At 45.4% G+C, this 15,089-nt stretch overlaps 1 protein-coding gene across 5 annotated transcripts in view; it reads left to right on the forward strand.

The window, feature by feature from the left end:
• The window catches only part of Wipf3 (WAS/WASL interacting protein family member 3), a 77,275-nt gene extending 62,502 nt beyond the window's left edge, over positions 1 to 14,773 (forward strand). For 3 of the 5 annotated variants that reach the window (XM_055611833.1, XM_055611837.1, XM_055611836.1), the window contains 2 exons: positions 7,235 to 7,311; positions 12,045 to 14,773. In XM_055611833.1, the coding sequence (XP_055467808.1) occupies positions 7,235 to 7,311; positions 12,045 to 12,071 (104 nt within the window). In that variant the 3' untranslated portion in view covers positions 12,072 to 14,773. The remainder of the gene's footprint in view (positions 1 to 7,234; positions 7,312 to 12,044) is intronic. The other 2 variants (XM_055611834.1, XM_055611838.1) reach the window with 1 other exon arrangement.
• Positions 14,774 to 15,089: the final 316 nt, after the last annotated feature.

A 15,089-nucleotide genomic window follows, 5' to 3' on the forward strand; every position in this document is an offset into this window, starting at 1 on the left:
GGCCAGGCTGGTGGCACAGGGCTCCAGGGTGAATGTCAGTGAATAGCAGCTCTGGGCCTGTGCTTGGAGAGTCACCTTGGGGAAGTGTGCACAGGTATCAGGGAGATAAAGACTTGAAAGTTGTATTCTTAAAGAAAGACAGGTAGGGCTTAGGTGTCAAGCTGTTTCAAGGGCAAGTCCTCTGGTGACATAAGACTCCCAAGGCCCACCTTTTAAAGGCTCCACCACCTCCCAAAAGCAGCACAAAGCCTTTAACAGGTGGGTCTTTGGAGACATTCCAGGTCCAAGCTACATCATGAGCCATCAGTTCCTCTCACTGGTTAGAGTCCAAAGAATTATGAGGTAATGTTCATATGAAAACATGGATGTACACATCCATAGCCTAATAACTGATAATGGTCAAGAGCTGTAAACAGCTAATGAACTGATCAACTGATCACTGTGTGGGTATAGCCACACGGTGAGATACAGTTCAACTACAAAAAGGAGTCAGTTCTGAGACACACAATCCAGACACACAATCCAGCACTGTGCTTGAGAAAGGGGATCATCCCAAGACCACATTCCTCTTAAATGAAATGTCAAAAATGAGCAAGACCACAGAGATAGTTAAGATAGTGGTTGTTAGGAATTGGGGCCTGAGAGAGGAGGAGTGATGGCCAATTGGCCTGGGGTTTCCTTTTAGGGTGATGAAAATGTCCTGCAGCTGGCTAGTGATGATGGTTACCCATCATATCTACAAATGCACATGTCGTGGTGTTCGGATCCACTGGGAGAAACCAGAGACTTAGACCCAGTTCACATTTAGACTAAATACATTTACTCTTACTGCCAGCAGACTGACGGCAGCCTTAGGGCCGTGTATAGCGTGCTGTGTGGAAGGGAGGTTAAGGTGAGGGTTTAAGGCAGACATCAGAAAGGCGAGCATCACCACTGTCCATGGAATCCACAGCTGGGCAAGAGAATTGTTTTACCTCCCTCAGTTGTCTTCTTACTTCCCTGATACATAGTAATAAAAAGACCACTTCATCCGTTTCCCACAGCGATAAGCAGGTTTACAGAAGCAAAGGCAGCTTTTAATAGCTCACAGCTCATTATCCTACTCTTGTCTCACCTGCAGGCCTCTAGGATCTTCCAGGCATTCCAGAGCAACACGCCGACAGCGCCTAAGGGATGCCTGGCTCCATATTAAGTCTTTTTAGGCATCACAGAGGCCGTGTGTAAATCACTCAGGTCTGAGTACTCTAGTGACTGGGATAGGACAGTTCATTTCTGGGCAGGCAAATACACAGTGCCTTCAGGTTAAGGCTGGCTGTCATGCCTCCCCCGCTTCCCCCAATGTCCCTCACAGGGAATTTTATTTTACTAATGGTATTCAAGTGACACACACACACACACACACACACACACACACACACACACACACACTTATCAGAATTTTTTAGGAAAAATACTCAAGTCACAAATGCTCATTGTCATTCTAGCAGGAAAAAAGACCTTGTTATGTCACCAAATACTTGCTGAGTACTCACACATCCATGAGAGCCACACCATGGCCTGGGGGGGGGGGGGCATCACACATGGCATCCTATTCCCACATTCCCAGTAAATAGTGTCTATCACAGTCATCAGGCGGAAAGGGGCTGGTTTCAAATGGGACTGTGCTCACCTCCCAACTCCTAATTTTTAAAAGATTTTTCACTTGTGAGAAAAATAAAACCTGTAACATGAAAATCCCCATCTAAACCAAGTTTAAGTGTTGGCTGTGAAGTGTGACCCCTCTGCCGTGCAACCAAACTTCAAAATGGGTCTCACCTTACAGAGCCAAAACTCCATACACCTAGCTCCCTCGAAACCACCATTCCTTTTTTTTTTTCCATGATGTTGTACATTGTATACAGCTGCTGTAGGTAAAGGAATATGCTATTTGCTTTTAATGCTGGCTTATTTCACTTGGCAGACTGTCCCGAGGTACACACGGCGGTCAGAATGCCCCTCCTTTAATAATCTTGCCAATAGGCATGTTTGTGTGTGCATAATTGTACATCACATTTCCTTTATCCATTCATCACTGTTACGCATTTGGATTGCTCTTACAGTTTAGCAGTTAAGAATAATGCAGGTGTTCAGGGGTCTCGCAGAGACTACGTTTTCAATTGATTTCCATATACATCCCAAAGTACAATGTCAGGTCATATGGAAATGCTGTTTGTAATTGTCCGAGGAACCACCATACTGTGTTCCATAGCAGTTCAGTCATTTTTCGCCTTCACTCTCTTCACTGTACGTAGTGGTTCCGACTTTTCCACATCCTCACCAAAACCATCTTCCGTTTTCAGCTTAATGTTCTTTTTCTGTTGTTGTTGTTGTTTTTTTTTCCATAGCCACCCCAAGGAGTGCAGAACGAAGGCTCATCTGTTGTTATTGGACTGTTGTCCAACTCTTGTTTTAGAGGCTACTCCTGATAAAACTAGCCAGCTGTTTCCATGAACTATGAACTTTCCCACCACACTGTCATAACTTCAGCAGTGCCAAGGGGTTCATTTTACAAGAACCAAAGGATTGGAGGTTCCAAGAGTGTGATGCGAAGTAGAAAAGGCACATGGCCACAGGGCCTATCTCGTTCCATGTTGTGGTGACACTGAGACAGGACCCTCACCACTCTTGCTAATGCAGTTGACCACGCTCTTATGAACTGACCTCCAGCAGCCCAGGCTTGTCACATGATGCTGTCTTAGGCCTTACTTCTGTGAGACCACAGAATGCTGCTGCCTCTGTCTTCGAAGTTCTCTCACCTCTCTCCAGCCCCCAAGTTCCCCCCACTCCAGCTGTAGTCTCTCTCCTACTGGGCTTCCTACCCCATCAGCCATGGCAGATACTCCATCATGGCCACGACGGGACCTCCAGGTCACCATATTTTGTCTTTAGCGGTATTAAGAGCGGTCCAGCACCCCGTCATCCCACAGCCCTCTTCCCCTGCACCCAGACTACTCCTCCATGCTTGATGCTCCATCAATGCAGTTAAATTAATTAAAACAGAGTCACCTGCTAGAACTCTTGTGACCATTAAAACAGTATATTGAGTATTTGGTGCTGCAGGAATGGTCACTCTACTATGTCAGTAAAAACAGCCCAAACAAGACTACAGAAAGAACACAGAAACATTTTATTAAAATGCATTGATTCATATATTATGTAGTAAAGGTGACTTTGAGTCTAGAAGTTTACAAAAGTGTTAAATGTGGGAAAACACTGTGTGCCTTTCATTCTGTCTCTTTACTATTCTGTCCAGATTTTTATAATTGCATATTGTTGTTATATCTTTAAAATGATATTTTAAGTTGAAAGTTATAGGAAAAGAGAATAGGATTAGCCCAATTTTGGTTCATGTACTTGTGCAAGAGGAAATAGGGGCCTAGTAGACTGACCCAGCTCAGAGGCCAAGATGGCTGGCTTCTACTAAGAGGATCTGGTCCCTTTTATTCCAGCCAATACTGCGACAGTGATAACTGGGGAATGGGGACGGGGGAGAACTGAGTGTGCAATGTTCAAGGTTTAGAGAAAACCATCTGGGGCCATCCAGCCCAATTTCTCCATACATAGCTAAGAAATTAAGGACTAGTAAATAAAACGGCTGGTCCATGTTTCCACCTGCTAGCAAAAACAGGCCAATACCCAGATTCTGTGTTCCATGCCCAGGAGTCTTTTCCCTTCCTGGTGCTGTTTTTTTTTTTTTTACTTTCCTTCCAAGATTTAGAAAGTTTTGGCCCATGATTAACATGTCTGAACTTCATAGGAGCCACCTTTTCCCAAATATAACAGTTCACAGGGGCTGTTCTCCAAGGCTGGTGTTAGCACATCTAAAAGACTATGCCTTAATGGCCGTCCAAGTTGTAAGCCCTTTCTGCATCATGCTCAGGCCCTACCTAGGCATCCTCCTGTTGCCTGTAAATTGATTTTGTTCCTGGCATGAATATATGGCTGTGCTTAGGGGGAAAAATAGCAAGACATACTTGGTTTGCACAAGACAAAAAGTAAGGCCATCAGAGTCTGGTTGGTCCAAGCACAGATCATCTTTAAGCCCATGGCCCTACCAATTTTTATTCACACTTGTGTCGGTAAGTGGGACAGGAGATGGCAGTATCTTGGCTCTCAGTACAATAGGGATGTGAGATGAGGAAGACAGGTGAAATGCATTTCATATTACAAGCTATAGAAACCAAAGTGGGAACACTGCCATTCCACGGGACTGGAAATGCCCATCTCTGCAGAAACAGCAGGTGCATTTACAGAGTGGCCTCAGAGAGTCTAGTGTCACTTCATGAAGGACAGTCCTCCTGAGGTGCTCTGTCAATTCAGAGCATCCAAGTATGCGCAAGGATATCTCATAGACACTCACAACAACAGTGGTTTGTTGCTGTTGTTGTTGTGTTTTGTTTGCTTGTTTTTCTTACAACCAGAAACGGAGTTTGCCCTCCTTTTTCATGGAGAAGCTAATTTCCCTCCGCCCCTCTGCTCTGATCAGCTTGTGGAAGCTGGTGAGGACTGCCTACCCATGAATCCTATGCTATTGCCCACTGATTTTCAGATAGGGGCAAATGTTGCTCCCAGGAGAAGTTGTTCCTAGAGTCCTTTGTGGTAGTTACTAGTAAGCCAGGGCTTGGGCAAGGCTGCTACCGGCACTGAGTGAGTAGAGCTAAAAGGTGCAGTAAGTGTCCCACAGGCCAAGGACAGGCCCACATGGGAGACCGGTGTAACCACAATGTTAGTAAGGGTCCAACCATGAAATCTATGCCCAGTGAGAGGGTTTTGTCGTTGGTGTTTGTTTCCTGTAGCAGACAGTCATTCATAAAGCTAAGGACCACAGTTTGCAAGGCTGCCCTCAAACCTGAAAGTACATCAAGGTTGCCTGTCAGGCTCTTAGTACTTTTTACTCAAACTAGCTGAAAAGGTAACATTTTCTCTGTTATTCGCTCCAAACATTCTTGAACAAGTGCATCCTTGGTTGGTTTGGACCTTTGTATTGAATTTAGCTACTTTGGGGGTTCTTCTTTCTTCCACCCTTCTCCACCCCTTTTCTTCCTCCCTTTCAACCTCTAATACTAGATAAGAGAGAAGAAAAGGATAGAGAGCAAAGGAAAGAAATCCCCGAATGAAGTCAGTATTCAGAAAGGGGGCACCGTTTCATTAGACTGCTTCATGCTGATTAAGAGCATTGAGTTCCTCGTGTCAAGTTTGATCTTCGCTGTCAGGATATCTAATTTCTTGTTGTTGTTGTTTCCTTGCACACAACTACTTAACAAACCAAAACCAACAACCAACCAACCAACAACCAACCAACCAACAACCCACCACACCTCTCAGGGCTCTAGCATTTACATACCCTCTTAAAAGACCCCAGAATTCCAAATGTCACACAACCACAGAAACTGTCTTTGCAGCTGGCAAAATCACGCCCCACCAGGGCATGAGAAAAATCATAGTCAGCTGCTATAAAGTAGGCCCATATCCCCACGCCTAGGATTAAAACAAAAACATAGTCCTATAAACATCTCTGCAACTTTCCAAAGAAACCAAAACTCCAGAATTCTCCCAGCAGACCTTGGTTTGTGTTTTGTGGGTTTCAGGGTGCTTTTGTCTCATTGGAAGTTGTGCCTTATCTGTAACACTGTTATGGTGCCAAATATGCACATCGTAAAAAATCTTCAAAAATGTTGGAGATTTCTTAAAATGGTAATTCTACCACCCAAGAGGAAAAATTGTTTACTGTGTTTTTTATGGCTTTTAAAAGTCTAGAGTTTTTTTTCCGTACACCTTCACCTCCCCAAATTACCTTTATGAACATTCAAGCAGTTGCTTACTGCTCCATAATGTCATCCTGAAGATCCCAGAGCCTTTTGTCAGAGACTGTTCTCAGTAATCATGTTGCTTTTTTAAAATTTATTACGATTTATTCACTTTGTATCCCAGCTGTAGCCCCTCCCTTGTCCCGTCCCAATCCCACCCTCTCTCCCTCCCTCCCTCTTCTCCCTCTTCTCCCATACCCCTCCCCAAGTCCACCAATAGGGGAGGTCCTCCTCCCCTTCCATCTGACCCTAGCCTATCAAGTCTCATCAGAACTGGCTACATTGTCTTCCTCTGTGGCCTGGTAAGGCTGCTCCCCCCCTGAGGGGGTATCAAAGAGCCGGCCAATCAGTTCATGTCAGAGACAGTCCCTGTTCCCCTTACTAGGCAACCCACTTGAACACTGAGCTGCCACTGGCTACATCTGTGCAGGGGTTTTAGGTTATCTCCATGCATGGTCCTTGTTTGGAGTATCAGTCTCAGAAAAGACCCCTGTGCCCAGATTTTTGGTTCTGTTGTTCTCCTTGTGAACCTCCTGCCCATCCAAGTCTTTCTATCTTCCCCTTCTTTCATAAGATTCCCTGCACTCTGCCCAAAGTTTGGCTATGAGTCTCAAGTAGCTCAGAAGCCCAGAAGACAGGGCACACTTTGAGATGTGGTTGTGTAATCCCTAGTCCCCGACAGCAGCAGGATAAGGGACAGTTTGCAGGGGCTTCCAGCCAAACACCTCCTAGGAAAAAACACCAAAAGATGATGTTCAGAACCTCTGACTGAAGGGAAATTTGGGGAACACCTGAAGATGTGAATTTGAAATTTTAGTAAATCATCTTTTTAAAATAAAATCAAATTTTTTGCTGTGGAGACACTGGAACAGGAAACTGGCATTGAGTACGGGACATGCAGGGTGAGAGGCATTTGTCCCCTTCCCCTCATTATCTACTACATTCTTATCATTCCTAACTGTGGCATCCTCTCCTGTGCAGCTTGTGTAGCACTGAAGCCCAGCACACTTTGGAGTTACATTGTTGGAGCTTCATTAAATGGAAGCCTGAATCGTATCACCGATAGGGATCTCTCTCCATTTTAACAGACCTTGCATGGCTTTTAGCTGGTCACAATGGCAGACAGAGAAGTGTGCCCAGAGGCCCAGTACATGCCAGTCAAAAGCCTCCTGTCACAACACTGCCTGTGGCTCCCCGAGCCCATAGCCGGTGACACAGAAGATGGGTGGAAACACAAGTCCAGGGCCAGAAGGCAGAGGGTTTCAGGTTTGGGTTCATGTTGCCCGGGATCCTCTGCCAGTATTTAAGTACTGGTTTAGCAGAAGTGTCTCTACAGCTGACAGAGGCCCTGGGCCAATAGATGCTGAGATCACTCTTGTTTCTCTCAGGCCGCACACCTGGTTCCTGGCTCCAAGCTGAGGCATCTGGGCAGAGCTCCGATGACATTAAAAGCAGAAATTCTCAGGTAACACCTCCCTTGGCTCTCAGTGTAAAGCCTGGAATTCTCTGTGCGGGGTGGTTCTCAACCTGTGGATCAAGACCCCCTTGGGGGGGTCACAAATCAGATACCTTGATATCAGATATATACATTATTATAATGCATAACAGTTGCAAAATTACAGTTATGAAGTAGCAACAAGATGATTTTATTAGCCAGCCAGGGGGCGCAAGCCTGTGATCCCAGCACTCATGGAGGCAGAGGCAAGTAGATCTCTGTGAGTTCGAGAGCAGCCTGGTCTACAAAGTGACTCCAGGACAGCCAAGGCTACAAAGCGAAACCCTGACTCAAAACAAACAGATAGATAGATGGATAGATAGATAGATAGATAGATAGATAGATAGATAGATAGATAGATAAAAATTATTGTTGGGGTTGTGGAGTTACCACAAAGGAGGAACTGTATTAAAGTGTCCCAGCATTAGGAAAGTCGAGGACCACTCTGCTCTACAGGGATTTCTTCTCAACAGCTTTACATTTCTTCTCTGACACCTTTTCCTTAAGAAAGCCATTTCTGTTAAAGGCTGGAATGAAACAGCTACGGTTTCAAACACCCTGGAAGAGAAGCAGCTTTATTCAGACCCCTTCGGTCGCATTGGTCCTCACTCTGATCATTTCAGAAGCCCAAGGAAACCCCCATAACATCTGAAACATTCAATTTTGTGTTCTCACTCACCTATAGAAGACAGTTCTTTGGGTTTTTCTTCCATCAATATTATAATTGATTTTGACCAAAATTTAATTGAAAATTTTATGCCCTTGGCTACATATAATTAATTGTCAAAGCTGGGATGGAGTGGAGACTGCATAAATACCCTTGTTCTTGCCCAAAATAACTCATACAGAGTCCTGGAAAGGTGATATCTCTCATGGCACCTGATACTGTCTCCCCTTTAGAAATCCTGTTTCTTTCTCCAAACACGTGAATTTAATCCTTTCCTGGCCTGCCTGTGTTTCCGAGTTCTGTATAACAGAGAGCAGGCTGGCTGGGTCATTCAGCAACTATCTGCCATGTTAAGGAAGTGGGCTGGCTGGGAAGGTGGTACATATAGTCCTGAGAGCTGCGGTTGCCTGCTGGAGAGGGATGCTTCCTTTGCCTGTTGGGCCACCTCCCTTTCCTAACACAGGTAATCCAGAGTCAAGATGACCACTCTCAGATGGTCACAGGCTGAAAACTGAGTATAAAAGTATACTCAGTTAAAAAAAAAAGTATAAAAGTTCATAAAGGGGAAAATGGAGAGAGCATAGATTTATGCAAGATTATTGACAGTTGGAGGAGAGGATTCTGGGATGGTGTTGAGTTAGGAGGTGCTGCAGTCTGCCACTCTGCCTAGGGTGCCAGCACTCTGTCGCAATTGTCTTAGAATTCTGTCATCAGCTGAGACTTAAAATGTCCAGGAAAGACTTGAGCCATAAACATCAGCTGGTTTTTCTCAGCTTCAGTTCATGAGACATCAGCAGTTAGCCATTTCCACCCACACCTCCATGACAGGCAGCCATGTGCATACCTGTGGAGAAAGTCGTACAACCTTGAGCAAGAAAGCTACCCATCCTCCAGATACTGGGGATCAGTGCTCCAGTATCTCCTCACCGTTTCAGATCACAGAGGTTCAGATACTGATGGCACTATCCATCCTCTTCTCACCTCCCCCAGGTGTGGAAGCCTCTCCTCTTCATGGTTAAAATGCATTCTGGGAGATCCTTTTCTTCCCTTCCCATTTTTCTGCTTCTCATTTAAGGATTCAAGCACTGATGATTAGATCTACAGTGGTCACAGTGATAAAATTCCTTACAGGAGCGGCTTAAGGAAGGAAGGCTTTCCATATTTGTGGGTAACTGAGCATCTTGCCCCTGTACTGGGAAAGCCCAGCTTGTTTTCTCCCATGTAATGCCATCCTCGACAGAAGCCTGGGAATGGTCCCCCCACCCCACCACTTTTAGGGTAGGTCTTCAACCTCCATTTATTTTACCAAAAAAAAAAAAAAAGCCTCATAAGAATGGCCAAAGGTTAACCTGGTCTAGATAACCAGGAATGCCCAGAGACCCATTGCCTAGGTGATTATGGATCATGGCAATTTGATAATGTCAACTATCTCAAGGAAACTTGAAGGTAAATTTATGCATGAAAAAATTTAGAAGGTTCTATGTTTAGAAGAAAAGAGAAGCACAGGAAAACTTCCAAGAATTTGAATTTATGCTTTGGGCAGGTTTTTGGCACTGGATAACCTATAACCATAAAGAAAGAGGTCAATAAAACAATAACACCAAAACAAAACCTGGAGAGAGCAGAGAATCTGATCTCCAGTATTGCTGTATTACTTTAGTCAAATGTATAGTTTTTATCAACAATACACAAATCAATAGGAAAGCATAGCCCCTTCCAAGAAGGAAGGGTAGGGAACAAAAAGTAACCCTGAAAATAAGAACTCAGGGTAGACCTGCTGAAGACTTCATAAGAGCTGTCAGAGCATTCAGCTAAAGGAAGATATGGGTAAAGGCAAGAAAATGGTGTGTGGACAAAATGGAAATATCAGTAAAGAGAATGGGAAGAGACAGAAAAAAGTTATGGAGCTGACAGATACAACTGAAATGGAGAAAAATAGAGAAAATGAAAGGCAGATCTAAACAGACAGAAAAGAATCAGCGAAGTTGGAGCCAAAAAAAAAAAAAAAAAGTGCTTAGTCTGAAAAAACAGAAAAGAAACAATTAAAAATGAACAGAGCTTGAGCCAGGCATGGTGGCCTTTAGTCCCAGCACTCAGGAAGGCAGAGGCAGGCGGATCACTTTGAGTTCAAGGCCAGCCTAGTCTACAGAACAAGTCCAGGACAGCCAAGGTCACACCATCTCATCGGGTGGGCAGACATACGCATTGCTGGATTTAGTGAAGGGGAGGGAGAGAAAGGAGTGAAAAGACTATTTGAAGAAATAACAAATGAAATTTCAAATTGGATGAACGTCTTGAATACAAGCACCTAAGAATTTAGTAAACTCGAGTAAGATGAACTGAGAGGGACGCCTGCCCAAAGCCACTGTGAGCAGCGTTGGAAGGGCAGAAGGAACCTCGAAAGCAGCAAGAATAGAATTGTCATGTGCACGGGGTGCTCAGCAGGACTAGCAGTTGTCTTCCGGTAGAGAGGTGAGTTAGGAGTGTCCACAGCATTCAGAAGAAAGAAGAACCGTAGCCAGGAGTACTGTATCTGGCAAGACTGCCCTTCAAAGGAGAGAGAGAGAGAGAGACCAGGTAAGCTTTAGACCTTCCCAGCCGCCTCAGGTCTCAGGTCCAGTACCCTCCTTGAGTCACATTTAATGTATAAAACCAAATAATGGCCTCCTTTAGACTTTGCCTCCAGGAAACGGTTGCTGATTTTTCCTTTGTGTAGAGTGTATCTATGAAGTTTCTTTATTTTTCTAAAATGAGTTTTTTATATTTATTTTTGTTTCATGTCAATGGGTGTTTTGCATGCATATGTGTCCGTGTACCAGATGTGTGCAGTGCCCACAGAAGCCAGAGAGGGTGCTGGATCCCCCAGAAGTGGAATTATAGTTGTGAGCTGCCATGTGGGAACTGCAATTTTTGAACCTGGGTTCTCTGGAGGAGCAGTAAAGGCTCTTAACCTCTGAGCCATCTCTTCAGCCCTGTATTTTCTAAAATGAATATGATCAGATATTTTTTTTTATGATCAGAAAAACAAAATCATCACCACAGTCCCAGTGCCTACATTTACAAAGCCTCTTCTGTCTTTCGGTTAGCTTCTATGTCTTCTCTCATTAAACCTTGGCCATAACGTGATGGTTCAATCCCATCACCCACAGAGGAAACCTTGTTGCAGAAGTCGAGTTATGCAGGGTGATGCTCTGACGTCTGTCCGGGGTTCCAACCGCTTCTCTAATGTACTAGAATCCCAAGCAGCAATAGTCATCCTCCCCAGCAGTGAGGCAGGGCTGTGTGGCTGCTGGGCTGCACCTGGTCTCCAGTCCCAAGACACACACACTCCTGAATCATCCCCTGATGATGGTTTTCATCTCTCCAGACCTAGATCTTCAGGCTTCTCGTTCATGGCTCCCAGCCATGGGTTGTCCATGTGGTCAGTAAAGAAGCCCCCAGTTCAGTGAAGGGGAAGTTGTAAAGTTGTCTTTAGGCATTCCAAAGTCAAGATACTTTACGTCTTGTTGGAAATCATGTTAGCTCGTTTTCACTACATTAGGACAGAAAGCATCACATGGGAAAAGCTCAGGGCTTGAGACAATAAAGAGCCAGGGAGTACTACCAGTATGGGCACAGTGGCCCAGGGCTGGAATGCTGAGGACTGTGGTCCATTTCCTTCCTTTCTATACCCTTCAAATGGTTTCTTCATCATGCTCTTTGCTTTTCCTGAGCTTCATGCCAAGTGAGTTGCTGAGCTGCATATGCTTGCTTCCTTAGATGTTTTATAAGATAGTATCAGGCCTCCACATACCATCAGCTTTGGGTCCCCCTCTACCTCTTCCCATTTTTAATCGCTGGGTTAAAAAAAAAACATAAAACAAACAAACAAAAAACAAAACAAAAAAAATCGAAAAACAAAAAACAGTTCCTTGGACATGAGGGAGTCACCTCACTTACAGGGAAAATCTGAAAATCGGAAATCCCAGCCCTGGAGGGTCTTTTGTGGGTAATGAGTCTTCTGATCCCTTTGCAGCAATGTTCTGTCATGTTTCAGCAGCTATCTCTAAAGGCGCTCCGGTGAGAAGATGGATGAAGCCAAGGTCCTGAGGTTCTTGACTGGACGGACACCAGGATAACTCGTCGAGACTCTACTATACACAATCCATTCATTTGACATACAGGCTCTGAACTGAGCATTTATTTATTGTAAATAATGATTTTGCACGAACCTTAAGGCACCATTTTAGTCAACTTTTATTTAAGTAATATTTTTTAAACATGCATCTTGGCATTTGTCTGTCTTATACAGACGGAGCCCTAGCCCACCCTGTAGTGTCCTCACTGTGATTATAAAATATGCTTGCAGGCTGGTCCTACCCAGATTCTGAAACATTTTCCAGAGCAGTCTTAGTTTTCAAGTACTCCAAAAGTCATAAATATCCACAAAAGCTTCTTATTGGCATGACTCTCATCACACCAACTGCAAAACCAAACCAAATAATGCCTTATAAACCACACAGCTCAGAGGAAGCAGTGTGCCCCAGATCCAGGCGGTGCCCCACAGCCTCCAGTGAGCGAGATGCCGTGTCTCGCTTCCTTTTTAGCAGTACAGGGATGACATTTTGCTGCCTAATGTAAATATATCCCAACGCAAAGGCTAGAGTGGGCCCGGCCCCTCGCATGCCTTCCCCACAGCCCCTTTTGTATCAGAATTATTTTACAAGTAGCCAATGCTCTTACTGTTTACAGCATCCCTATCGCCCACTCTCCATCACTTTCCTCCTGCCCCACCATGTTCCCAGCTCCATCCTGCTAGCCAGGGTAAAGTAAGCTTTATGAGATTTTGCTATCCTCCTCCCACCCTTGCAGACTGCAAATGTACATAGTTCGTGATCATGGTCAGCTTAGTTTTATCTCAGAGGTCTCCCTCCCCAAACCCCACCCTGAGTGTAGGATTTACATGGAAAATACAACATACATTTGAAAAGTAAAGAACAAGAGGAGGCTGGGGGAATAGACCTGCCATACAAGCCAAAGGATAGGCGTGAAAAGCAGGATGGAGTCACACACAGAGGCAGAGGCAGGCAGATCCCTGTGACTTGCTGTCCAGCCAGGCCCCAGGTCCCAGGAAGTGGCTGTCTCATCCAATGTGGCAACTCCTGAGGCCACAACACCCAAAGTTGACCTCTGGTCTCCACAGGCTCACTCCTCCATGTGTACACCCCCCCCACACACACACACACAGGAACATATGCTCCATATACAAACACACACAAAAGAACAAAGCGATTCTTGGAGTATATCTCAAACATCTGGCCCCATTCGTAGGAATCCCAGAAACCCCATCAGCCCAAAGGAGCTTCCCGCTGAGCAGGAGCAAAGATGGCTCTCTTGCCTAGGGCTGTGTACCTGGGGTGGCAGGCAAATATATGCAGAAGTTCAGCTGTCCTGAATAAACAAGAGGGCCAAGACAGGCTGGGACTGCTCTTTGAGCCTCAAGGGAGTGAAACATGCTCCAGCTTCCTGTCAGGCCCCAAATGCTCCCATCCCTTGGAGTGGAGAGGCTGTAGCAGAGGAGGGGGAAAAATAGAAGGAAAGAGTCTGATCCCTGCACTGTGCTCAGAATAGCTGCAGACAAGGGAGGGTGGGCAGAGAGCAATGGCGTGCTTTGGAGCATCCCACTCAGGCAGTCACGGCACAAGGATATTAGCCCATGCCAAGGCCACCCATGGGGGTTGGCCAGGGAGAGTGGTCGGCCGTGTGTCTGCAGACACCTGACTGTCGTTTGGAGCAAACGTCCTACCTTAGTGTTGTGCTTTCTCATTCCAGATAGGAGACAGAGCCTGGGTCAAGTTCCCACCTTGGGGCATGACTCAGGCCATTGTAACCACCATATCAATGGGCATGCAGCTTCTGTGTTGCTGATTCGTTGGGTTGGTTTTGGAAGTGTGCAGAAAGGCTCCACTCTCCTCTCAAAGTGATAATCATAAAAAGCTTTAATTACTGTGATGAGGGCCAGCAGTGAGGCAGCCCCCACCTTTGAGGGGCTGTAGACAGCTTGCCCATCTTGCTTGCTGGCACAGAAATGAAAACTCTTCAAGAGTGGTGGGGGAGATGTCTCTGTCGGTAGATCTCCTCCGACCCAATCATGAGGACTGGTATTCATATCCCAGGACCCACATAAAAGCCAGGTATGGGGGTGCATGTCGGTAACCCACATCCAGGGTGTTAGGTAAAGATAGCTGATCCCAGGAATGTCAGCGCCCAGGTAACCTAGCCAAATTGGTGAGCTGCAGGTTTAGTGAGAAACTCTAATACGAAGGCAGAGATAGACCCAAACCACACCTGTTATTGGCCTCTACATGCTTGTGCGCACATGTACTCATGCACACACATACACACACATACACACACATACACACACATACACACAGAAACACGTGTTTTCTTTTTAAAAAAATATTTGAGGACAGAGGGAAGGAACAAGCAGAAACCAAAAACAGCAAACAAGGAGCAATCTCAGGGATCTGGCCTAGCAGCTCTCCTCAAAACCTGTCACTGAGCCCCTCCCCCCTCCAAATTCAAGTGGGCACACTCAGTTCCCACCAGCAGTGTACAGGCTGGGCCCCTGACCGTGAACTCACATGCAGAGGCATCCCCGTCCACCCTCACGTTACAGACTGTGACTCCCCCAATGTCTCCTCTGTATTTTATATTTACTGCTATCTCCCGCTGCCGATTCATTCCTTTGTACCTAATAAACTTTAATAAGTGAGAATGTTAGCGGTGCTTTCCCTGTGCAAACCCATCTGTGATCAGCAGTCCTGATCTAAGCCTTTTTGAGTGACGTGATGATTTCAGGTTTCTGGAATACAGTGTGAGGCTAGGGTGCGGGGAGGCAATGTATCAGACTTGAGTACTAAGATACATTCTTGAGAATACAAGCAGCTTGGAGGATAGAGATTTCTGGAACACCAGGAATAGCACCTTTGAATATATTTGCATTCATCTCCATATTCTACAACGGACAGCCGTTTTTGTTTCTGCCAGGAATGTATGATGTTTCCATCGCCCCAACGTGGCGGTTGATTCTTGCTGC

Source organism: Psammomys obesus, unplaced genomic scaffold (assembly GCF_907164565.1).
Source record: "Psammomys obesus unplaced genomic scaffold, mPsaObe1.curated_primary_1811, whole genome shotgun sequence".
Classification (NCBI taxonomy): domain Eukaryota; kingdom Metazoa; phylum Chordata; class Mammalia; order Rodentia; family Muridae; genus Psammomys; species Psammomys obesus.